The sequence below is a fragment of the Heterocephalus glaber genome, unplaced genomic scaffold (genome assembly GCF_053883595.1).
Source record: "Heterocephalus glaber isolate CG9 unplaced genomic scaffold, H.glaber_assembly_v1.0 deba00001463, whole genome shotgun sequence".
NCBI lineage: Eukaryota > Metazoa > Chordata > Mammalia > Rodentia > Bathyergidae > Heterocephalus > Heterocephalus glaber.
Genome location: NW_028258310.1, coordinates 5,923,940 through 5,948,561, shown reverse-complemented (window position 1 = coordinate 5,948,561; position 24,622 = coordinate 5,923,940). Strand labels below are relative to the sequence as shown.

Below are 24,622 nucleotides of genomic sequence, written 5' to 3'. Positions count from 1 at the left end.
TCTTCTCCATTTAATTCTGAAATTGAGTATAAATTTCATATGGTCTTTCCTAGTCTCAGAAGTGATATTTTTAATCTATCAAATATGTGGTCCTTTCTTGGCAAACAACTCACCCCAATTAATATTCTGTTATCTTCTGGCAAGGATCCTCCACCCGGCTAAAGCAAAACAAATCTCTCTTGTCCTGGGGTCATAAGCTCAGAATAGTATATATATAGCAAGAAATAAGTTTTTTATTTTTAAGAACATTTTGCCATTTTAAACAGAATTAACCCTCTCACCATAAAAGCAATTGCACTCCAAGTATTCATGCAAAGGAGCTAAAAACCTGGCCCACAAAAAAACTGGACATAAACATTTATAGCAGCATTACTCCTAACTGCCAAACCCTGGACACAACCAAGGTAGTGGTCAGCAGGTGGAGAGAGAAGTGATCTGTGGTACGTCTAGACAACAGACTGTTATTCAGCACTAAGAAATACCAAGCCATAAAACTAGACAGGAAAACCTTTTTAGTGTGTACCAATATGAAATGGCTACCACAGTGTAAGATGCCAACTATAAGACATTCTGGAAAAGGACAAACTAGGAGACAGTGAAATGATTAGTGGGCATGAGAGGTCTGGGGTGGGAGCTGGGTTTGAACAGGTAGAACATGGAGAATTTTTAGGGGAATGAAAATACTTTGCAACATTATAATAATGGAAACATGTCATTGTACATCCATCCAAGCCTATGTACAGCACCAAAATGAACCCTAATGTACACTACAGCTTTTGGCTAATTAAAAGACATTTTCAGTGGTCAAAGGTAAATTAAATCCAGTACTAAACAGGCTCCCTCATGAACACAGGTTGTAACTTCCAGCTCAATTTCCTTTATCTCCAGTGTATCCTTTCTCCTAAACATGGAGTTCTCTGACCTTGACATTAACAATCCTGCTGTACCTGAACACTACAGTTCCATTAGAATGAAGGTATTTGAAGCTGCTTTTCTACAAGAATTCTTGGCAGCCAGCAACCAATTTAGACAAAAAATGAGTTTTTCTAATATAATACAAATATAAATGGGCATTTAAAAATCACTATATGCCTTTGGGAAATAAATTAAAGCATTATTTATGACATATTTACATACTTACAAAGTTGATTTTACTCATACATTATTCTGCATAATATCACAAAATGAACACCTTATCCTGGAGTAAAACTCCGTATTTTTTAATAATTTGTGTTTAACCTGACAATTTTTAAAACAAAGAATACTATCAATTTGGTTTCACAAATCACAAAGTCATGTTTAGAATTTTATCTAGCCACAGAACACAGTAAATTCAACAGCATGTCAATTTAGGTGACCCTGAGTTAAAAACTGTGAATTTGCATATTTCTGAATACAAATGCATGTGTACTTTTATATACTTATATTATCATACTGCTTTTTGCCTATATCAGCTCAATTTTCTTCTTCATTAATTCTGAAAGAGACTGAGGAATAAACAATGTGGAGGCAAAAATGACAAGAGAATCAAAGAGGAAGCTATCAGTATCACCTAAAGCTTTTAAAACTTCAGTCTCTGAGGCACAGCTTAAATTCAGCATTGCCTCAAAAACTTAAAAGGGGGCTAAGAGTGTGGCTCAGTGGTAGAGCACTTGCCTAGTATGCATGAAGCCCTGGGTTTGAGCTCCAACCCTGCAGGAAAAAAAAAGAGAAAAGAAAACAACAGTAATAATTTTTTAAAAGCCTGGAACTGAATAAACTGAGGAATAATCTGAGTCTGATTTTTCCTGTTTTTCCTACACTAATTAAAAAGTGTCTAAGCTTACAAAATTAAGTGATTTGGGTTAAATATATAAAACATAAATTTCAGTAATCTGGAGCTCTTCAGAAAAAATCACAAAAATAACCACAACAATTACTATCAATTGTGTTAAAGATGGGTGTTCCTAAAGTTTAAGAAACAAAAAAATGCAAATAAACATCCACCCATTCCCCTAAAATGCTAATGTGGGAATTATAAGGAAATGGGGAGGAAGAGAAAAGGACAGGAGCTGGAGGGCTGGAAAGGGCCTCACACTGATGAGCGCACTCTAATGTCTAAATATCTCTAGTAAGACTGCCTGGCTCAGCTGCCATAATGTGCCACAGATAGTGAGTTACTCTTGCTCCAGCTTAACAGGAAAATCCCAGGAAGACAAAACAGAAGATGTCAAAGCTGAGCATGTGGAATCAGATACACTCTGATGCCTTTCAAAGAGAACATGGGCCAAGAAAAGAATCAGAGGCCAGACCAGATCATGTATTTCTCTCTATTTGCCTTTCTCCACTCCTCCTCACCCACTCACACTGCTCCAAAGAGGTTTACCTCTGAGGTGCAGGAATTTTATCTAGCTTCAACTGAGCCACGGAGTAACTCTGCCATCGCTATTTGGGGACTGCAGGAAAATCATTACCCAGTGAAACACCAACTGGTGTTTATGATTCTACTAGAGCAACCCTCAAAAGCATCAACGAAGGTATTTTAGACTTGGTAAAATAAAAAGAAAAAAAATCAGATATTTTTAGTACCTATGATATCTCCCTATATAATAGGAGAGAAAGTAGCAGAAATATTTCAACTATGGGCTTCAGACTGTATTAAAAGACTGTGCTCCTATCACAGGGCCAATCTCCCGAAAAAATACCATTAAGAAATGGATAGCTCCAGGAATGATGCAAATGGTAGAGAAAGGCTTCTCTTTCCTACAAAGGACAAAGAAAAGGTATTCTGTCCCTATTACCCCTGGGCAAAAGTTCACAATAGCAACTGATTATGTCTCATTTCCTTCACTACTCTGAATGACAATGAAGTCTGAATTTTACCAATCATTATACAGTGCTTGGAAATTAACATAGTTTCAAAACTAATAATTCTTCTCATTCTCAGGTAGCAAATGTGAGAAATGAATCATTAGAAATAACATTAATACAAAACAAACCTTACAGGTAAAGACAGTACAGGATAGGGGCTTTGACACCTTTTATAAAAATGCCAGAGATTGTGCTACTTTTTACATCTAAATAACTGTATAGAAGAGTAAATACAAATTAAATTACATTTATATATGAAACTATCTTTAAAAAGTTACATGTACTTGCATAGAATTTCACTGTATAAGAAAAAAATTTACTCACTTTTGATTTACATAAATCCAAAAATGGTAAAATACATTATCTGAGAGAAGAAAATGCTTCCACTAAATACAAACATAATGGACTAAAATAACTAGATTGAATATAAAATAGTTTTGCAAATGTCTACAAAAAATAAATGAAGAATGGCACAAATTTTAAAAAGTAGTGCTTAAGGCAACCAAGTAAGAAGTAACCTTAATAATTAAAGTAAGAGACATACCATCCAGTAAGAAGCAAATTAATTCCCTCTCAAAAATTTCTCTTTTTATAGTGTGGAGAACATAAGCAGAAGCAGAAACAGTGCTGTTGTCAAGAGTTTACACTTGGAAGTGCTGAGTAGTATTATACAAAAACAACACAAATAGGTCTGATCCAAAATATACTTGTATCATTTGTCTTTTAGTTGTCATATACCAATGAAAAAATACAATGGATTATCCCAATGTTCACAGTATAAATCTGTAAAATGCCAGAAATTATTTTTAAAAAGGAAACACACGTAATTTTCCAAACTATATGTGTATATGATGACCAAAAAGAAATATCAATTCTGTCCATTTGTGGCCCATATTGTATAAAACATGCATAGAAATGAGCAACATCTCCCTTCAAGTAGGTGTCTTAAGGTAAACTGTTGAGCACACTGCTCACCATCAGACCTGAGATCATGCACACATACATAAAGCAAAAAAGAACACTTTTTAAAAAACTTAATAAACATGTCTTCTTTAAAAACAAAATCAGGTACAAATGACTAAATTAAATGTCTTTGCACATGAATTTCCATTTTATAAATTTGGTATATTAAGTTGTGCTTTATTATAAATATATTTGTATATTTTCTTTTGAGAACTAGGGTAGGTGAAATTATATAATTACAAAAAGGTCTATGTTTTTCTTCTATTGGAATGATACCATGCCTTTCTAGGAAAAAAAAATTGTAGTCTACAGGAAAATTATAAAAACCACTAGATTCATTGAAGTTAATTCAACCACAAAAGGTACGATCTCTTCTTGAACAGCCAGTGGAAAGGGAAGAGTCTCCCCTCATATGGTCCGGGGTGGCAGGCGCTGCTTGTACATGCCCGCGATGGCTTTGGCTGCACTGTAGATCATCTGTTGACGTGACATGCCAGTAAAAGCTGCATGCCAGTCGGTCCGGCTGACATTTAGTAAACTCTTTTCCAAGACTTCGCCCACTGTTACCAAAAGGCCTGACCACCGCAGATTGTAGTCCTGCGGAGTTAGACTTTGAGCCTGTGGGAAAACAAAATCCATAATACTTAGGGTTCATTAAATACCATCACTGGAACTAGCTACCATTTAAGTGACATCTCAAAGTCTTGACTTTTAATATAGATTATGACAAACCCTGAAAAACACAGCTATGCTGCCAAGGGTTTAAAGTTACTGGGCTACAAAACAATCACAATAATACTGCACAAATCTACTTTGTTAAAAATATCCTCCCTTGTGCTCATTTTTTCCATTCAAACATAATTTTCTTCTTTTTTTTTTTTTGCAGTGCTGGGGATTAAACCAAGGACTCTGTGCACAATAAAGGTTTTTTTTTTTCTTTTTTTTTGGTACCAGGGATCGAACTCAGGACCTTATGCTTGCAAGGCAGACGGCCCATACCACTGAGCTAAATCCCCGGCCTATAAAGTTTTAAATCTACTCATTCCACCTCTTAACAGAGCTCAGGGTCAAAGGCTGCAATTCCAGCTCTACTTTCAGTGTCATGTCAGGTTAGTAACTGGGTTAGTGCAGGCCAGGCACACTGGTGCTTGCCTAGAACGGCAGCACTTAGGGAAGCTGAGGCAAGAAGATTCCAAGTTCCAGTCCCATCTGGCCAACTTAGCAACTTAGTGAGACCCTGCCTCAAAATTAAAAAAAAAAAAATTTTTTTTAAAGGTTGGGATGTAGCTCAGTGCAAAGGCCCTGAGTTCAGTCCCTGGTTCTGAACAGTAATGACGATGATGATGATGAATGATGATGATGTTAGTGCTAAAACTATCTTTCAATGGTATAAAATTCCAACCAGAAAGAATGAAATTGTACATTAAGGCACCGATCCATTTGGGAAAGAACTGCTCAATTAGTCTAGAAAGTGAACCCAGGAACATGACTAACACATTTGCAAGCTTATACATACTAAATAATGTCCAGTCCATGACAGCATCAAACCATTTTACATCATTCATACTTTTTAACCCAACCTCTATCTGCTTCTATTCAAATCACTTATTCATTCATACAGGTATAAAAGAATAAACTCTTTGCTTAGTAGCAGAGAGTGGAGTGGGTCTTTCTGTTTCAGGGTGTCAAGTCCAGAGGAGGACTCTGCATACAGAATGGATCTCTACTATACAGTGATCCCCAATTGTGCTGTATATTATAATCACTTGAGAGTTTGTTGTTTGTTTTGTGCAAAACCAGTTTCTTAAGCCCCAACTAAAACACCTGAATCAGAAACTCCATAGCTGTTCCAGGAGAAGTAGGACATATTATAGAAAATATTTCAGAGCATAGTATTTAGGAACCTCTGCTCTGATATTCTCTTTCAAAAATTCTCTTTCAAAACTTACAGTGCACTATTAGTACATCACTATGTCTCACAGAAGAACAGCAGATACACTACTAAGGTTATTACAGACACTGTAAAATTGTGTTTCTTAAATTGTTATGAGCACGCAAATCCCCTAAAAGGTCTTAAAATGCAGGTCCTGCCAGGAGCTCTGAGCAGGCCCAAGAGCATTTTTTTAGTTCCCAAGTAATGCTCTTGATGCTAGGCTTACACTTCTGAGGAGCAAGGTATTTGATGTTACCAGTAAAATTGCAAAAGAACAGGGTTTTTAATGGGGGCAGAGAAAGAGTCACTTATACTAAAGTTAATAAGCATAAATTATATGAAATCTTTTTCCAGATTTTCATTACTATACATATTGATGATAATTATACTTCTCTGAAAGGATGATTTTCAGTCCCCCAAATTAAAAAAGTTCAATAATAAAACAGCACAGACATAAAACATTTCAGGATGCCTTAAAAAATAAAAAAGAGAGCTGAATAATAATGAATAGAGTGGTACCTCAGTTCACAAACTTAATTCTTTCCACAATTCTGTTTGTAAACCGAATTGGTTGAGAACCAAACCAAATTTAGCGGCTAGGTTCAATGATGACCTTATAGGAAATTTGATTCGGCTTACAACCAGAATCATAGAGAGAAGTGAGTTCATTAACAGAGGAACCACTGTAAGGAAGGTATTTTAATGCACATATTTTTGTTCTTCTAAACTTTGATATCACATGCAAAAAAGAAAGACAACAGAATAAAAAGCTAATGATACCCTTTGAATACCACTATTTAGTTAATCATATTAATGGCTGCTGTGCATTTTCCGTATTCATTTGTATATATTTTAGAGCATATATAACTCCCTGGTAATAACTGGGATGGTATTAAATGTGCCTTTTTGGACATTCATTTACCAGTAAGTCACTGACAGTTTTAGATATGTGTATCAAAATACAGAGGTCCTTTTCATTCTTTGAGCATCATGTCTATTTCTTTTCAATATATAAACCTAAAAATACGATAAAGACTGTCCTTTTTTAACAGTCAACTTCTAGTACAGAGGTCAGCAAACTTTTTCTGAAAAGGGGATAGACAAATTTAGGTGTTAGAGTCAGTCTTCGCTTCAACTTCTCAATTTTGTTGCTACAGTACAGAAACAGCTGTAACAACATGGAAGTAGACTAGCAGAGCATGTTCTAATAAACGTACTTTTTGTACGCTTTTTTGTTTTTTGGAGACACAGTCTATGTACTTCAGGCTGGTCTTCCAGGCTGGCCTCAAATTTGCAGTGATCCTCTTGCCTCAGCCTCCCAAGTCCTGGGATTACAGTACCACCATGCCTGGGCTCCAACAAATTTACTTATAAAAGTGGGTGGCTGGCCAGATTTGGCTGTGGACCAGTGTGTGCTGACCCTGAGTCCATTGCAATGATAACAATGGCAGCGATGGGAACATCATTATAATTACAGGGCTTCTAACATTTTTTCGTGAGATCTGAGGTTTACCTTGATTTTCTAGTACAAATACACCCTTCTAATCCTAATTAGCTAGGACTATTTAATAGTATGGTTAGTATTTCTAGCAAACAAATCTCCTGGAATCCTTCTCCTTCTTTGCTGTTCATATGTTGAGCTACATAACTGAATGGTATTGGTGAACTGTCCATTCTTGGGACAAACCCTTCTTGGTTAGGATATAAGTTCTTCTAATATATTTCTGAATTTAATCTCAATTTTATCAATGATTTGGACATTTAGTTCTTAAGTGATAATACACTAAATTTTCTTTCGTGTTGAGACACCAAATTAGAAAACTTTCTATCTTTATTTTTGATGATTTATGCAGGATGAGAATCAACCATGCCTTGAATATTCTGAGGAACTCACTTTAACACTATTCTCTAAATGATGAGAATTTTTTACTCAGCCATAAAAAATGAGAAATTAAGAGACATTTATAGCTAAGTGGATGCACATGGAGGTGATACTCTTAAGTGAAATAAATAGGACACACATGTATAAATACCGAATAGTTTCTCTGGTGTGAGAAACTGAAAGTGTAAATAAGGACTAAATGTATGATAGGTAATGTGGAATAGGAAGAAAAGGGGCAAAGGGGGAGGAAGTGGGAGGGCTAGGGGAAAGGATAGAAGGGAATGGGATTAATATGAGAAAATGGAAAAATAGGAACAAAATCTTTGTAAATAGGGAGGACTGGAGGGGTTGAAGGGAGGGCTGGGCAAGGGTGAAAAATAAGAACCAAGAGAGACTATGTAAAGGTGCAAATTTCCAATGATGAATGTCATTATATTGTATACCTAAAATGTACCAATGATTAGAATGAATAATCGATAATGTAAAATAGGAACAAAAGGTTCAAAAGGGTAGGGGTAGTGGGAGGGGTAGGGGAAAGGAAAGAAGGGAAAGGAGAAATGATGAGAAATGGAAATAAAGTCTTTGTAAATAGGGAAGGGTGGAGGGGGTGAAGGGAGGGCTAGGAATGGGGAAAAAATAAGAACCAAGATGCATTATGTAAAGGTACAATTCCCAATGACAAATGTAATTGTGTTGTATACCTACAATGTACCAATAAAAGAATTTAATTAAATGACGAGAATTTTTTTGTGAGATGGAATTCTTTCATTATAATGATTCACTGAACCTGACTGTGTTAGATCATGAAACTGACTATATATACAGTGATTGTTTTTGACTATCAAAGAGCAAGTTTATACAGTTTAACCTAATACTCCTGAATCAGTAAAGTAGAATTTATATTTTCCTAGAATTTATTATTTTATCTAAATTTGCTGGTATAACAGTATATACAGTTTTCACTTATGATTTTTTAATTATCTTCATATTGGAATGAGTTTGTTAACATGTATTTAAAGTTTCTTGAACTTTTAAGAATAAATTATGGTATAAATAAAAGTTCTATTAAAATTTCAAAAATTCAGACACCAATTCTTAGTTTTCTTTCTAAACTGCAAGCTTCCAAATAGGTCATAGATTGCTTTCAACCACTTCATGAATACAATATGCCAAATGTATATGTAATTGCACATAAATATTTTCTTGGAAGTGAATTTACAGTTTTATTAGATTTTCAAATGTTTATAAGCCCCAAATAATTTTAAGACACAAAAAAGTCAACAAAGTAACTTAATAGTACAGATATTTCAATGTAAATATATACATACATTCTATTTTATTTATTAAAGAATTAGAGAAATTTTCATTCTTTTGTAAATTATGGATAGGTATATTAGATCCACTTTTCACTCAACATACCTAAAGACGTGACTATCATGTAAGGTTTCTAATACTGACTTGTTACTAAAGATGAACTAAAAGGAAGATCAAGTAAATGGGAAATGTAGAGAACAGTGGAAACAAACATGACGCATAAAGGGGAAGTAAATGAAAGGTGGGCATAAAACAAGCCTAAAAAGTAAAGTTTTTTCTGATCTCAGGGAAGGGAATATAATCATAAAAACCAGAAAAAAAAAAGAAGGAACAAGTTACCATGTAATATATAACCTTTTTAAATAAGATGGAAAACAAAAGCAGGGAGGTACTAAAAAATATAGAAGGCCCAGGAAATTGAAAAGCAAATAGACCTCCACCAGCACAGAGGAGGTGAGCTGCTCCCAGTGAAAAGGAGAAGGCTTCCTGGCCACCGTACCACCCCTGCTGGCACAGAGGAGGTGAGCCACACGGATGCCAGCAGCAACCCCCCTGCACTGAAATGAGAAGACATGTAAACAAGCTTCAAAACCAGACTTCCAGATCACCTAAAACAACCCCAAATGGAAAAGAGATGGAACAATCTGATACTCAACCACTTGCACTCCCTGAACTGGCAACAAAAGAGGATCTGGAAAAAATGAAATCAGAAATAATTTCTCACATAACAGCAGAGATTGTGTCCATAGTGCAAGACATGATGAATAAATCTAGAGGACGCAGATAAAAAAATAGAGGATCTGAGGAACATGATGGAATCCCAACATAGGAAACATATGGAATCCATAAAACAGATGCAAACAGATTTCCAGGAGATTAAAAACTCCATTAAAAGTCTATGCAGCAGAATGAGCCAATGTGAGAATAGAATTTCACATATAGAAGATAAGATTCCAATTAGTGACCAGGAAAAGAAAAACTGCTTTAAAATTGTAAAGGACCATGAGAAATCAATCCAGGAGCTGCTAGATGATACAAAGAAGAATAACATAAGACTGATTGGAGTCAATGAAGAAAGAGGAGAGAGTGCAGATGACATAAAAAAACTGTTCACAGAAGTGATAGCAGAAAACTTCCCAAGGAGGGGAAAAGAACTTGACATACTGGTAAGTGAGGCATATAGGACTCCAAATAGCCTTGATCAAAAAAAAACTACACACAGGCATATAATAGTTAAGATTCTAGAAACCCAACAGAAGAACAAAGTTCTACAAGCAGTGAGAGAAAAGAAACAAATCACATACAAAAGAAAGCCAATCAGAATTACAGCAGACTTCTCAATGCAAACCCTCAAGGCAAGAAGAGCTTGGAGTGATGTATTTCAAGCCCTAAAGGAAAACAGCCTCCAACCCAGATTGATGTACCCTGCAAAACTATCTTTCAAAATGGATGGAGAAATAAGATACTTTCATGACAAAGAGCACCTCAGGAACTTCATGAATACCAAATCAGCACTCCAAAAAATTTTAGACAATATCCTAGGAAAAGACAATGAGGATCACAACACCAGGAAGCCCAGCAGAATGAATCCATTGGGCGTGATAAATTAAATGCAAAGGGGGAGAATCCAACAAAAAGGAAAAGTCATGACAAGGCTTTAAAAACTTTTAACTTCATCTCCCTAATCAATGTATAATTCAATCTTGTTATTGTACTGATTAGTATTTTTCTGATTCTAGTGTGGCACACCTTTCCTTGTGCTATACTGGCTATTTATCATCTTCTTGTGTCTACTTCTTAATTGGGTTGTCTATTAATAAGCTGTAAGTTCTTTATATATTCTGGTCATAGGTTATATGCAATATAAATATGGTCTGTTTAAGGACTTTTCATTTTCTTAACAATGTCATTTAAAGTTTTAAATTTTGATAGAATCTCATTTATCAATTTTTTTCTTTTATACATCATGTTTTTTATATCCTAGGAAATTCTTGCCTACCCTAAATTCATAAACATTTTCCCTTTTAATTTCTTCTTAAAGTGCTATAGTTTTAGTCTGTCATATTTAGGTTCATAGATCAAGTTATTTTTATGTATGGAAAAAAAGGTTGAGGTTAATTTTTTACATATGGATACCAAGTATTCTAGTGCCATTTGCTGAAAACACTTATCTCTTCCTCTGCTCTTGAATTGAGTTAATGTTCTATAAAATGTTAATGTTAAATAATCTTTCAAAACTCAGTGGATCATATATGTGTGGTTCTATTTCTAGATTCTCTGTTTTATTCAAATGATCTATGTCTTTCCTTACACCAACACTGCCTTGATTACTGTAGCTTTAGAGGAAGTCTTAAAATTAGATAATAAATGCTTTCCAACTTCAAATACAAGTTCTAGGGGCTCCTAGACATTTCTTAACATTTTCTCTGTAGACGATCATTTCATCTACATACAAAGATTTTGCTTCTACCTTGCCAATTCTATCCTAATTGTGTCATTTTATTGCCAGACTATTTTGGTTTGGGCCTATATTTTAAAGTTTCATAGACAGATGAAGAGTAGGCATATCTGCCCTTGTTCCCCACCTTAGGGAGAAAGCACTGTATTTTATCCATTCATATAGGGCATTTTTCCTGGAAGTATGGAGTACATGGCTTATCTGTTGAGAAGGTTCTGTTCTACTTCTAGTCTCCTGATAATTTTTACCATGAATAGCTGTAGAATTTAGTGCAATACTTTTTCTCCAACTAGTGACAGGATCATATGGCTTTTTCCTTTCTTCTGTTAAAATGATGACTTTTGGGGGTGGATCTTCCAATGCTGAACCAACACTGCCATCCCTATAATAAAACCACGTTCTACATACTGCCAGATCTGACTTCTAATTGTTTTGTTAAACAAATTTCTATCTATGTTCATACTTTTTTCTTCTATTATCTTTATCCAGTTTTAGGATTAGCACAATGTTGATTTCCTAAAATGAGGGGAGAAGTGTTCCTTCTTTTTTCTGCTTTAATTGTTTGATATAATTTATCAGTTAAAATGTATATGAGCCTGCTGTTGTCATATAGGTAGGTTTCAAGCTAGGAATATACTTTCTTTAATAGGTGCTACTCAAATTTTATATTTCCTCCAGAGTCAGTTTCATTAATTTGTCTTCCAAGGTAATTATCAGAAGTTGTCAAATTTTATTTCAAAAAAGATTTTTGTAATATGCTTTCTATATCCTTTTAAATTCTGTAAAATCTGTGGTAATGTCTTCTAGATTTTGATACTGTAATTTTAAAAATGTATAACTGATATCATGTCATAGGAAGAAAAGGTCTAAAGAAGTAGGGGAAGTGGGAGGAGTAGGGAAAAGGAAAGAAGGGAAAAGAAAAAATATGAGAAAAGGAAAAAAAGGAAACAAAGTCTTTGCAAATAGGGAAGGGTGGAGCGGGTGATGGGAGGGCAGGGGAAGGGGAAAAAAATAAGAACCAAGATACTCATGTAAAGGTACAAGATCCCTACGATGAATGTAACTGTATTTTACACCTAAAATATATCAATAAACTTAATGGAAAGAAAAAAAAGAAAAGCAAATAAAGATTAAAAGACAAAAAAGACAGACAAAATCAAGAACATTATTTGTAGAAAAGAAAAAATCTAGCACAGATTTTTATTCTGAAAACAGTGTTTCAAGTTTCCTCAGGGCACAAAGAAAAACCAAAGGAGAAAACCAACCTGCTGTACAAATTCCAAAGGAACCGGTGTGGCTTGGGTAAACGTTTCTAGATGAATGCCATGGACAGGATCTTCTACTACCAAACACCCAATGTCAAACCACCTGGAACAGAATACATGGGCTTCCTATTATTTATGGCTAATAAAAATCACAGTGAAAGGACAAAAAGGAAAAACAAATTTACTCTTCATATAAAACATCAGATTTTAAAAATGAAATTTTCTAATTATTCTGCAAAAAGATAACCACTGAAACGACAGATAAAATTATTCTGTTGACCTAATTTAAAAAGGAGAAAAAGAATGGGAAATAACAAAGACTAGATAGTTTAAAGTTACTGATCACAGAAAGTTTCCTTTCTTGCTAAGATGGGAGAGAATAATGAAAGAAGGGTACACAAATATGCAAGAGAAAGGTTTACATGCATCTGAACATGCAAATAGTTTTCACAAATAACAATAAATGTTACTTGTTAAAATATGGGAAGTTTATGTTACCAATTCTACCACTAGTAAGCAGCCAGCTAGCAGTTACTAGCAAATTTTAAAATAAGCTCATTTAGAGGAAATTATGACAGTCCTCATGAATGATAACCCTTCTAATCACACTTTCTGCATTTTTCACAATGAATCAGACTTTGAGTACATCCACATAAAATCAAGAAAGCTTTCTTCTATTTAAAGATACTAGGAAATTATAAAAAGACATCCTTAAATTTGCTCATGTGAAGACAAGTATAGCAACACAAGAATCTTAGCTACTAAATTAAACCAGCTACTAAACAACCAGCTGCCCTGAAATTATGAATTTAAACAATGAGCTTAAAAAATAAAAAAAAATATGAGCATACGGAACAGTACAATGTTCAATGTCTCTATTTTTAAACATATGTAGATCTAATAAAGTACAACAAAAAAAAATGGATTAGGAAACTTATTTGCATATTCAGAGAAACAACCAAGTAAAATATAGAGTAACATAAGCAACTCTGCTGAATATTAAAACAGCAGTTTGAATGTCTGTAGTAGTTATATCCTACAACTTAAGAAAATGACATTTATTTTATTTGGTTATACTAATCAGAGTTTCACATTTGGTTGTATTTCTTAATTAAGAAAATGTATTTGTAGGCCAGGGATTTGGCTCAGTGGTTCCACTGCCTGCTTCGCAAGCACATGGACCTGAGTTCAATCCCCAGTACAAAAAAAAAAAAAAAAAAAAGGAAAATGTATTTGTGAAATCTCCATAAAGCCAAGCTTAGCTAAATTTTAAATCATTTGTACACAATAATGTCTATCATGGATAACGAATTGACTAAACTATTACACATGCATGTCCTGAAAAGCAGTCACTGAAGGTCTAAGTAGAGTTTATTTCATCATGCTAGGGAGCACACACCCGAGCTCCAAGTGCTTTATTTTCTAAAACACTACTATGAACATTTCAACTGGGACAGCAGCTTTCCCATTCTCTTCAATTCAGTCAAGGTGAAATTATAACCACTGCCATCCCTACAAACTACTCTTCCATTTCTGACCCTAATACTATTGGCTAAGGAAATTTTTAGTTCTTTTCCCCCTCCTTCATAGACATTTTCCCATCCTACCTCCCGCTGCCACCCTGGGATGAGGAACAGTGGTAATCTAGACTGATCATATTCAGGGACAGCCAATGGGGACTCCATCTCTCTCTCTCTCCATGTGGCTGGTAAAATAAGATGGACTTGAACAAGCCTATGTGAAAATCAATTTCACTTAAAAAGGCCTTAAGAAGAACTATGGCTCTAAGATATTTAGGTTTCACACAGCAGAAAATTACTATACAATAGCATCTGAGGAACTGATACAGGGATGCCAATCTGTATATTTTACCAGAGACAAAGCATTTGCTATCACCAACCAATTCACAAAAGAAAGGACATATTTAACACATTTTAGGGACATTTTAGCACATTTAACAACATAACCAAGATTTAACAGCAACACTAGACAAGTAAATCTCAGAATAAGGGCAGCCCATGCTTACACTGGTGTTTTTCCATATGTGGTACACTTCATGCTAGTTTTTCTCATTTAGAATGAACTGACGAAAAGTTCAACACAGACACCAGTTGAAAGCACTATATCTAAGCTAGCACTGTTCTTTAAGAGCTGAATACATTTGAGCTTTCTTCTTTTAGCTGGTGGGCTCTTCCTGGATAGGTCTTTTACTATCTTTATTTCTAAGCATGCATTTCCTTGACTTTATCTCCTAGAAATTTATTTCTCACAGAAGCAATGCAGAAAGAAGTAGCCACAATAGGAATCTTGTATTTACACTTTTCTCTTCTCTTGTTCCTCCTCTCTCCTCACTCTATACTTTATTGCTATAACCCTTCCATGTTCTCTCTTCCTTAACCCATACTAGTAACTATCAGTGGACTTCCTAGTACTATTGAATATTACTGATCTTCATAATAGTCTACTTTTTCTAAAAATGAGTATTTGATGGAAAAAATAACACATCTAGGTGTGATGGAGTAGTTTATGTAGGTCAACACTTCTGGTGCAAAGCTAGATGAGTTATACAGATCATATATTTAGGGCCATTAAAGAGCAAGGACAAAGTGAAGGGAGAAGAAAGCCTTTCAGAGGTAAATTGCCATCTCCTAAGTAACCATAAAATAAGAACCGAGAGAGTATGTAAAGGTGCAAATTTCCAATGATGAATGTCATTATATTGTATACCTAAAATGTACCAAAAAAAAAAAATCAAGAAAAAAAAACAGTACAAGGTTAATAGAGAAAATTAAATAACAATAATCACTGGATAGTTCTTCAGTGCACAAAGTTCAAACTTCTCAGCCTAGAATACACAGCTCTTCCCAATCTGTCCTCATACCATTCTTGAATTTCTATTCAACAAACTTCTACCCAAGCTAATATAATCACTATCTTAGAATACCTTTTATTACCCTCAATATCCTACCTACTTTGTCCATTAACCCACACTCTAAGTCTTCTTCAAAATTCAATTCATGCCAACCATTCATAAATTTCATGTGACACTACCTCCACATTGAGTAATGTGAAATGTCATATAACATTTTTTGTTAAAAAATTATATAACTTTTTCTACAATTATTTAAAGCTCTTCATATGTACATATATTTTCTGACCCATAATACGCCTTCAGAGTAGAGGACATTTTTTGTATATTATAGTCACACAGTGCTAGGTATATTGTTATTCAACACTGCATAAAAAACAAAGATGAACAAAAAATAACAAAACCACAATACAATTACAAAAGAAGCTATATTTCAACAAAGGGAAAGTATTGTAATATAAAACAACTCAGCATATCCAAAAAGGTTTTTCCCATTGAAAAAGTCATCTATTAAAAATATAGAGCCCTCTAAATCAGTGCTGAATTATGCTGTCTGGAGAGTTTTCTAAGCTAAATACAGTTTTTAAAAAAAGAGTGCTCTGTAGAACCTCAAACCCAGTAACTGTCATCAGGTCTTCTTGCACATATACTCTCCCTTACTCTGAATAAGAGAATTGTGTTTGCTACCTGTGGCCAATTATATATAAACCAATACACCATTACATTATCTTATATTTAGTGCTGTTATATTCCAACACAATCTTAGAAAGCGGACATTACTATCTCCATTTCATAATTAAAAGAAGCAAAGATAGAAGTGTCAGCTAAGCTACACAGGACACAGCTAAAGTGGTAAGAGCTGGATGAGAACATACTTTTCTCTGGATCTAAAATAGGAGACACTTTCTTCTAGGTATTCAGCATGAACTCCCAGGCCCAACTGCATTTTGCTTCTAAGAGAAACACAGTAAGCCTCTTACTTGTCAGGCAGCAACTCTGCAATGAAGTTTTCTACCGACACAGCAGTCTGCTTTTCATGGATTACTCCAGTTCGACGCAAGCTATCTATGCGTTCCTGGGCACCCTAAATGACAACGGTATAGATTGGAAACAATTTTTCTAAAATATTAAATATTTAAAATACTACTTTTTTATTTATTTGATTATACAAGTAATATATACACAATTTATACACACACACAAACACGCTATAAATAGTTAAACAATACAAAACTACATAGAGCAAAAAATGAAAAAGACCAATTACATTCCCAATATTAAGTTTGGAGTACATCTTCTAGATTGTTCCCATATACATTACCATGTTGGTTGCAATTCTTAAATGGGTCATTCTTAAATTATATTTTCTAACTGATTATTAATATAAGAAAACTGTATTTTTTAATGTTGATCTGTCAAGGCGCCATCTTAGTGGATAAAAATCTAGAGTATTTTTACTTGAGTCTCTCTTTACTTTTTAGGTAGGTAATCACATTAATAGTGAATATGGGGCTGGGGATTTAGCTCAGTGGTTCCACTGCCTGCCTCAAAAGCAGAAGGACCCGAGTTCGATCCCTGGTACCAAAAAAAAGTGAATATGTTTCTCTTTTTTCTAATTCCCTTTAATTTGGTGCACTATACATCAAAATGACTAGTTATTTAAAATAAAAATTGTAATTACACATATTATACTAAAGCTTATCAATAATTACCATTAATAAAGCAAAATCAAGGGGTTGAGAACACAATATAGATAATTCAAAATCATGAAATATATAGCACAAAAGAAAACTATAAGTTGGATTAGTGATAAGGTTGCTATTTATTACTTTATCTGAATCATTTCATCAACAGTGATCATCAATGATGTAATGAAAATGTTCAAATGGCAAATACATTCAAAATCATTTTTGAACAAAACTAGCCATGAATGATATACCCACATATTTTTAAAGGCAGAAGAGGTACACAGAGGAAATAAGATCAAATGTTCAATTTTTATTCAAATAAAAATAAAGAAAGCTCAGTTACTTCAGAGAAAAATGAATTTTTTTCAGAGATGAAATAAAGGAAAAAGCGAGAACTGTATGAGAACAGGTATAATCTAAACATCATCTCTAAAGATACAAAATGCAGTAACTTAAAATATAACAAAAGTTAGACTGTTTTACTCACTCTTATCTCTAGTGCCTAGCACAGTGCCTAACCTAATAGGTGCTCAACAAGAACTCAAGACTACATGAAAAACTGAAGAAGGGGAAAAATAAAGGCTTCCCAAAGTCTTTATGGCCAATGTCAAGAATATAATGTGAAAATGACATCAAGCATGGTAACACTCAAACAATGAGGCAGCTGCTGATTTTGAAAGAAATGTAACAGATAAGATGAATGTCATTCTTTATAGTGCATATTGTTAGTTTGCTAAGTGACTCCTCCCAAGGAGAAGTTATGGTTACATTTTTATTAAAAAGAAGATTAAGTAAATGTTAATTTAGCAAAAACTATTAGGGGACTAATGGGATGTTTAGATTCATCCCCAACACTTTGAAGGGGATATCTATAGCAAAAAATCCCTAGATTTTATACTTCCAGAGAATAGACTAAATTTGTTCATTTTTTTTATAAGCTACCAGACAGGACTTTAGCGGATCAAGAATTAGGGAGAGTAAAAGACCACTTTGAAATAATCTCAGATTAGGGCCAGGGATTTAGCTCAGTGGTTCCACCTTGCCTTGCAAGTGCAAGGACTCGAGTTTGATCCCCGGTACCAAAAAAAAAAAAAATCATCTCGGACTGAACTACAAGACAGAAGGGCCTTAGAATTTACATTAAATTCTAAGTTCAACTTGGTTGAAATGAATAATTAAAATTTTACACATCTTCAGAAATGTTTGTAGATCTTAATCCCTATCTTGTTGAATATAAACTGTGAAAGAATGGTCATAACTATGCTTGGTTTTTTAATAAAATTAATGCTTGACATAGAAGTTTCAGAAACTTCTTAAACTTTAATTTTGGCTAAAATAATTTCACATGTTGAAAGGACAACTTTAGTTCAGAAAATCCACTTTCTTCAAATAAAATCTGAACAAAAAATGGGTTAGTTTTTTTTATATTTTAAGATTCTACATTATTTTTCTTCTCATTAGCTGCTTTTACCGTTCTGGAAAAAAAATCTTGACAAATTTATAATTTTAGTTTTATGGTAAAGGCCAGAAAAAGAATGATAAACCTCCATGTCATATTTATATAATGCTTCCCAATGTAAACAAAGCTCTTGCTTTCATCTCTAAATTTCAAAAAATGCAGCTACCATTATTTTTCTGTCCAAAAGCCTATTTGTATTTTAGGATTTTCTCCAGATTACCCCCTACAAGTAAATCTGAAAAAGTCTACCTTCCCAGATTCATAAACCCTTTCCAATTTACGAAAGCATTCTTGAAATTTTGAAGGTACAACCTCAAGCTACATATGTGACCTGTTCTAGTCTTTCAAATAAAAATCACCCACATAAATGTTTATGATTTACCTCATATATAACTGATTAGATGTACAATTATTGCATCACATATTTACCTATTTGTCATCCTTTTTTCATTTCTAGACGAGACTACATTTAAACCCTATGGCCATCAGTTAGCTTTGCTATATTTTATAAAGATCAAACCCTTCTATCCCAGAAAGCCTTATTAGAAATATAAACTGGTAATCAAATTCAAGGGAAACCCACCAGAAAATCGAAACATTTCAAAGTGTGTTCTCAGTACCAGTGGTCTATGGATATACCATTATGAAAAGTACAAAGCCAGGATATAGATAATTCGATTCGTATGTTATTCACTACATTTAGATATAGTCTAACTTCTACCCGACAGCCCCAAATTCATAAAGTGCTTTTAGGGTGTGTGGGGACAGGAAAAGCTCCATATTCTCTTTTTTAAAAAAGTGCTACATATAAATGAAAAAGCACCTCAAATATAGGCAGCATTGTCTTCTGGTAAAATTAAAAATAATATAGCACCAGTGTGGGGTAACTGTAAGCAATGGTTAGTTACTACTTATAAACAATACACCAGACTTTTGCCCAGCAAAATATGCTACACCAATTACCTCATTTAATACTTTACATGTATTACATGAGTGAACAAAGTCTCTAAAGTACCTGGCTCATAGGATGCTCTCAATAAATGTATTTAAATGCTTTTATATATAATACAAGAATGTCAAAAACCAAAATGCACTTTTCCTTAAATGTAAATACAGGTGATCCACATTATTTGTGGATTCTGTGTTGGTAAATCTGACTAATCATCAAAATTCATGTGTAACATACACAGAACTGTAAGAAATTTGAGTTGCCGGCTATGCACATTTTCAGCTAGGTCAAAGGATATTGTATTCTTGTTTCATGTTGCATACTATTAACAAGTGTCTTTTTTTTCCTATCTAGTGCCACTTTTTTTTCACTTTTGTGCCTGTTGATTTTAGTGTTCCAAATGCCCCCCAAGGATAGTGGTAAGTGCTGTATAGTGTTCCTTAGCACAGGAGGTATGACGTGTCCTAAGTATAAAACAAGCGTGTGTTCAATAAGCATCATTCAAGCATGAGTTACAGTGCTGTTGGCTGACAGTTCAATATAATCAATCAAAAATAAACATACATATATTTAAAGATGTATTTATATAGAAACAGATACAGAACAGTTATATATGACAGATTGTCAAAAATGCTATGACCAAAAGCCCACAGGGACCTAATCCTGTATTTCCCTCAATGGGCAGTGGTTCAGGATTCACTAATTCAGTGTCTGCAGTAACCCTGAAGAACAGAACCACAGCCAAAACCTAGAACTGTGTGTGTTATGCAAATAAGATTTCTTGATGGATTAGATTATGATGAATTGTGAATAATGACAGAAGTTCAGGATGACTCCAAGGTTTCTCACCTGAGAAAGTGGAAGGTTAGAAATGTCATCAATTGAGATGCAGAGGGCTAGGTGAGTAAGTCTAGGGGAAAGAAAAATTAAGTTCCAGACATATTAAATTTGAGATATTAAAGTAAAGTTGTCAAAAGGCAACTTTTATATAAATCAAAAGTTTACAAGAGAGGTCTTAGTGAAGATATAAGCTTGGAATGGTCCACACAAAGATGGTGTTTAAAGACAGGGGGCAAATGGAGAAGGGACCAGGAGGAGGCTGGGGAGAAGAAAGCAGCACAAGAAAAGCAGAAGCAGCAAACAGTGAAGTTTAAAAACAAACAAACAAAACAAACAAAAACAACAACAAACCCCACAGACCCAAGTGTGTCTCCAGAGAGTCAAGTGAAAAACATCAGAGTGGTTAACCATCTTGAAACCTACTGATAAACTCAAAATAGATGGGAGCGCCCTGGTGACAGTGAGCAACTCTCAATGGAATACTGGGGGCAAAAGCCTGATTGGAGCAGAGATAAAAGAATGTGAAAGAAGAACTGAAGAAAAGCACTGGTGACTCCTGGAGGACTTATGGTGCAAAAGGAAGCAACCTAACGTAGTAGGTACAGGGGAAATGAGGTCAAAGAATTTGTTGAGGGTTTTTTTGGCATCTTTTTTTTTTCCAAGGAAGGAGAGATTTTTGTATGCCAATGGCTGTTCACTTTGTTCATGCATGATTATATGTATGCTGGTAACACTACAATAGCAAAAATTTAACAATGCATAAGAGGGAAGAATTCCCAGAACTTAAACATTTTCCATATTATTAACAAAAATAATTAAAAACCTTTGGGAATCAAAGGATACTGTAATTTCAGTAATTGATGTAAATGTTAATACTGGGTTAAATCCTAAGTACTGGGTTAAGACTAACAATTCTTTGAGCTCTGTTATAGCTTGTCTATAGATGGCCCCCTCTCCCCTGCCAAAGCCTCAGGAAGTCACGGGGGACTTTTCAGAGGTGGCTGGATCTAGGGTGTGTGATGCCGGGATCAAGGGTGTGTGACTAGTAAATCAGTCCACTAATTGGTTTAGCATAGTTCTGGCTAGGATTAAGGGTGTGAGTGCTACTGCTACCCTAGGGTGAGTAGCCTGCATAAAGTATAAGGGGCAGAAAGAGGACTAATGTGCTCTCACCTGCCTGCTTGCCATGGATTATTTCTCCTCTGTGATCCCCCTCTGCCATGCCACCCTGCCTTGGAGCCAGCCGTCTATGGACTGAAACCTCTACCAATTGTGAGCTAAATAAAACTTTCCTCCTTTAACTTTGGGTGTCGGGTATTTTATTTCAGCAACAAGAAAAGTAACGAAGACATGCTCTCTGAGTTTATTTCCTCTCCTCCCCCAACAATCAAAACCTATCTTAGATTTCTTTAAAACTCTGTAATACGTTCCTAATACTAAAGAGTTATCTAACTAAACACAGCTGTTCATTATTTCAGTAAACACATTAGTTCCATATAGACCACAGAATCATTATTACATTTACCAAAAAGTTAACTGTCAGATTCCATATCCTTAAAAGGTGGTCTACTTTATTTCAGTACTGGGGATTGAACCCAGAGCCTTATACATGCTTGCCAAGCGCTCTACACTAAGTTATACTGTTGGCCCTTTATTTAAAATTTTTTATTTTGAGACAAATTCTTGTTAAACTGCTCAGGCTGGCTTCAAATTTGGGCTTCTCCTTCCTTAGGCTCCCCAGTAACAGGGATTACAGGTATATGCCACCATGCCCAGCTATCACTCACTTTCAATCCTGCCGCATAGCCCACGGGTTGTGGAGCAATATTGGACTGTCCAGCTTCCCCTACAACCACAGCCAGGCCAAAGACCTCCTGAAAGGCATCTCGGACAGCAGCCACTTTTACTTCTTTATTTGAGGTCACTACAATATCCAGTTCACCTCCAGATTCTACAAAGAGCAAAAGAAAATTTTAATTCCAAATTAAAATAATGAAATTTTCATAATTACTACCATACTATGTGGCAACATTTTATTTACAAGATTATTAACCTCATAAAATGATGCAAGATAGAAATCATTACTTTTTGAAACAGTTGAAGAAACTAAAGGTGACAAGTCTTGGCCAAGTAATATAGGTGTTTAGTACTATTGTCTGGACTCAAGTCTATCTCTGTGGACTCTGAAATCTTCTTTTTACCACACTGTTTGAATTTCTCACACTGTAATCTAAAAGTATCTTATGTTCTTGGGCCCAAACAATCAACTCTTCCTGAAGTTCAAGACTGGAAATTTAATGCAGTATTTGAAAGCCAAAGACAGCACAGGCCTTCTAATGATTCTGCATGTCCCACCTACCATAATGAGGGCACATCTTTTCTACCACTCTATGAAATGTTCTGGAATGTATTAGTAACTGCCTAAAAATGGGGCTCTGTGGTTAAATAGCTGTGGGAGATACTACATACCACATTTGCTTCTAGGAAATTTACAATGCACATTATCATATCTAAGCTTCTGAGAAATCCAACAATTAAAAATCCTGAGTTCAACCCACTTACATTCATACTTATTCTGTTCACTGGATACTTTCTTAGCATCTAATGATGGCTCCTAATAGTGTTCCATACACATCAATTTGGAAAATGATATACCAGACATGAGAAGAGTTTATTTGCCTGGAGAGTTTATACTACTCCATTAATTTAGCCAAGTCTCATTTTCTAATTAAACTTTGGGTGAACACATTCATTACATTTTTAAGGTTGCAAATAAAAAGTTTCTCGCTGTTGATCAATATACATCTTCATTATATAGTAACTTCCAGGTTCCAGGCCATCACTTATGGAGCAACCATAGAAATTAAACAACTGGCTTGTTTAGTTTACACTTTTGTGTAAATTTAAATTTAAGTTACACTTTTGGGATACTCTACAGAAAATGAAGACTCTTACTGGTGACAAATAAATTTTCAAAAGTTACATACCAAAGACTAGCATGTTCTATACTCCAGTTGGTTTTTTTTTTTTTTTTGGTACCAGGGATTGAACTCAGGTCCTGGCGCTTGGGCAGCAGGCGGTGAAACCACTGAGCTAAATCCCCAGCCCCTGCATGTTCTATACTTTTATCTAGAAAATAGTTTAAATGTGGAGGCCACTAATCTTACTGTATGTGCTCATTATTTTTAAAAAACCATATACCACAAAGATATTTATTTGTAAATTATACAAGTACTACTGTCCTAATACAAATATTTAAGCATATCTGAAAATGGAAATAACATAAAACTTTGAAATTCAAAAAGATTGAGCATATCATATTATTAAGTTCAAAAAATTTTAAATTTTCAATTATTTTAAAAATGTGCACTATTATTTCTAAATAGAATAATTTCACCAAATATATGCCATTGTTTTTTAAAAATCTTAACGTACTATCTGTGATAGTTTGAGTTATCTCTTACCAAAGTGCTTAAGACCAGAAATGTTTTGGATTTTAATATTTTTTAAATTCTGGAATATTTGTCTGTATGCAGTGAGTTATCCTGAGGATGAGACCCAAATCTAAACATGAAATTCACTTCTGTTTCATATACATCTTATACACATAACCTAAGGGTAATGTTACACAATATTTTTACAGCATCTGCATTTTGACTACGAACTGTCTCATGGGCAGGTATGGAATTTTCAAACACAAGTGGAATTGTGTCAGTGTTCAAAAAGTTTCAGATTTTGGAGCATTTTGAATTTCACATCTTAGGATTATTGATGCTCAACTTGTACAGTAAATTCAAAGGCCTGCTTCTAAGCACATATTCTGATAGTTGGCATTAATGACTATCACTGTTAACAGAGATTTCTCATGAAAGCTATTTGTAATATAAAACATTTTGCCCCAGGAACAAGGCTGTTGCCCAGCTAAATATCTTGTGGAAGAGTTGAAGTTATTTTATTTTTATTTTATCATGGATCCTTTTCCTGATTAATGTAATATTCCACAGATCACATCTTTACTGGGAATTTCAGAACTTACTAGTACAACCAATAAGTCACAAAGGAAAGAAGAGGAAACATACTCTTTTTTCACTTTTTCCTCCATATGAAATATAGTTCTAGCTAAGTGTTATTCCATTATGTTGCAGCCAAAGG

The 24,622-nt window shown here is 34.5% G+C and overlaps 1 protein-coding gene across 2 annotated transcripts in view; it reads right to left on the bottom strand.

Annotated features, from left to right (window-relative positions):
• Positions 1-215: 215 nt before the first annotated feature.
• Prrc1 (proline rich coiled-coil 1) overlaps positions 216-24,622 on the bottom strand; it is a 36,505-nt gene continuing 12,098 nt past the window's right edge. The window contains exons 6-9 of one of the 2 annotated variants that reach the window (XM_004854446.4): positions 22,258-22,421; positions 16,515-16,618; positions 12,666-12,768; positions 216-4,431 (exon numbers count right to left, since the gene is read on the bottom strand). In XM_004854446.4, the coding sequence (XP_004854503.2) occupies positions 4,222-4,431; positions 12,666-12,768; positions 16,515-16,618; positions 22,258-22,421 (581 nt within the window). In that variant the 3' untranslated portion in view covers positions 216-4,221. The remainder of the gene's footprint in view (positions 4,432-12,665; positions 12,769-16,514; positions 16,619-22,257; positions 22,422-24,622) is intronic. The other variant, XM_087180558.1, reaches the window with a different exon arrangement.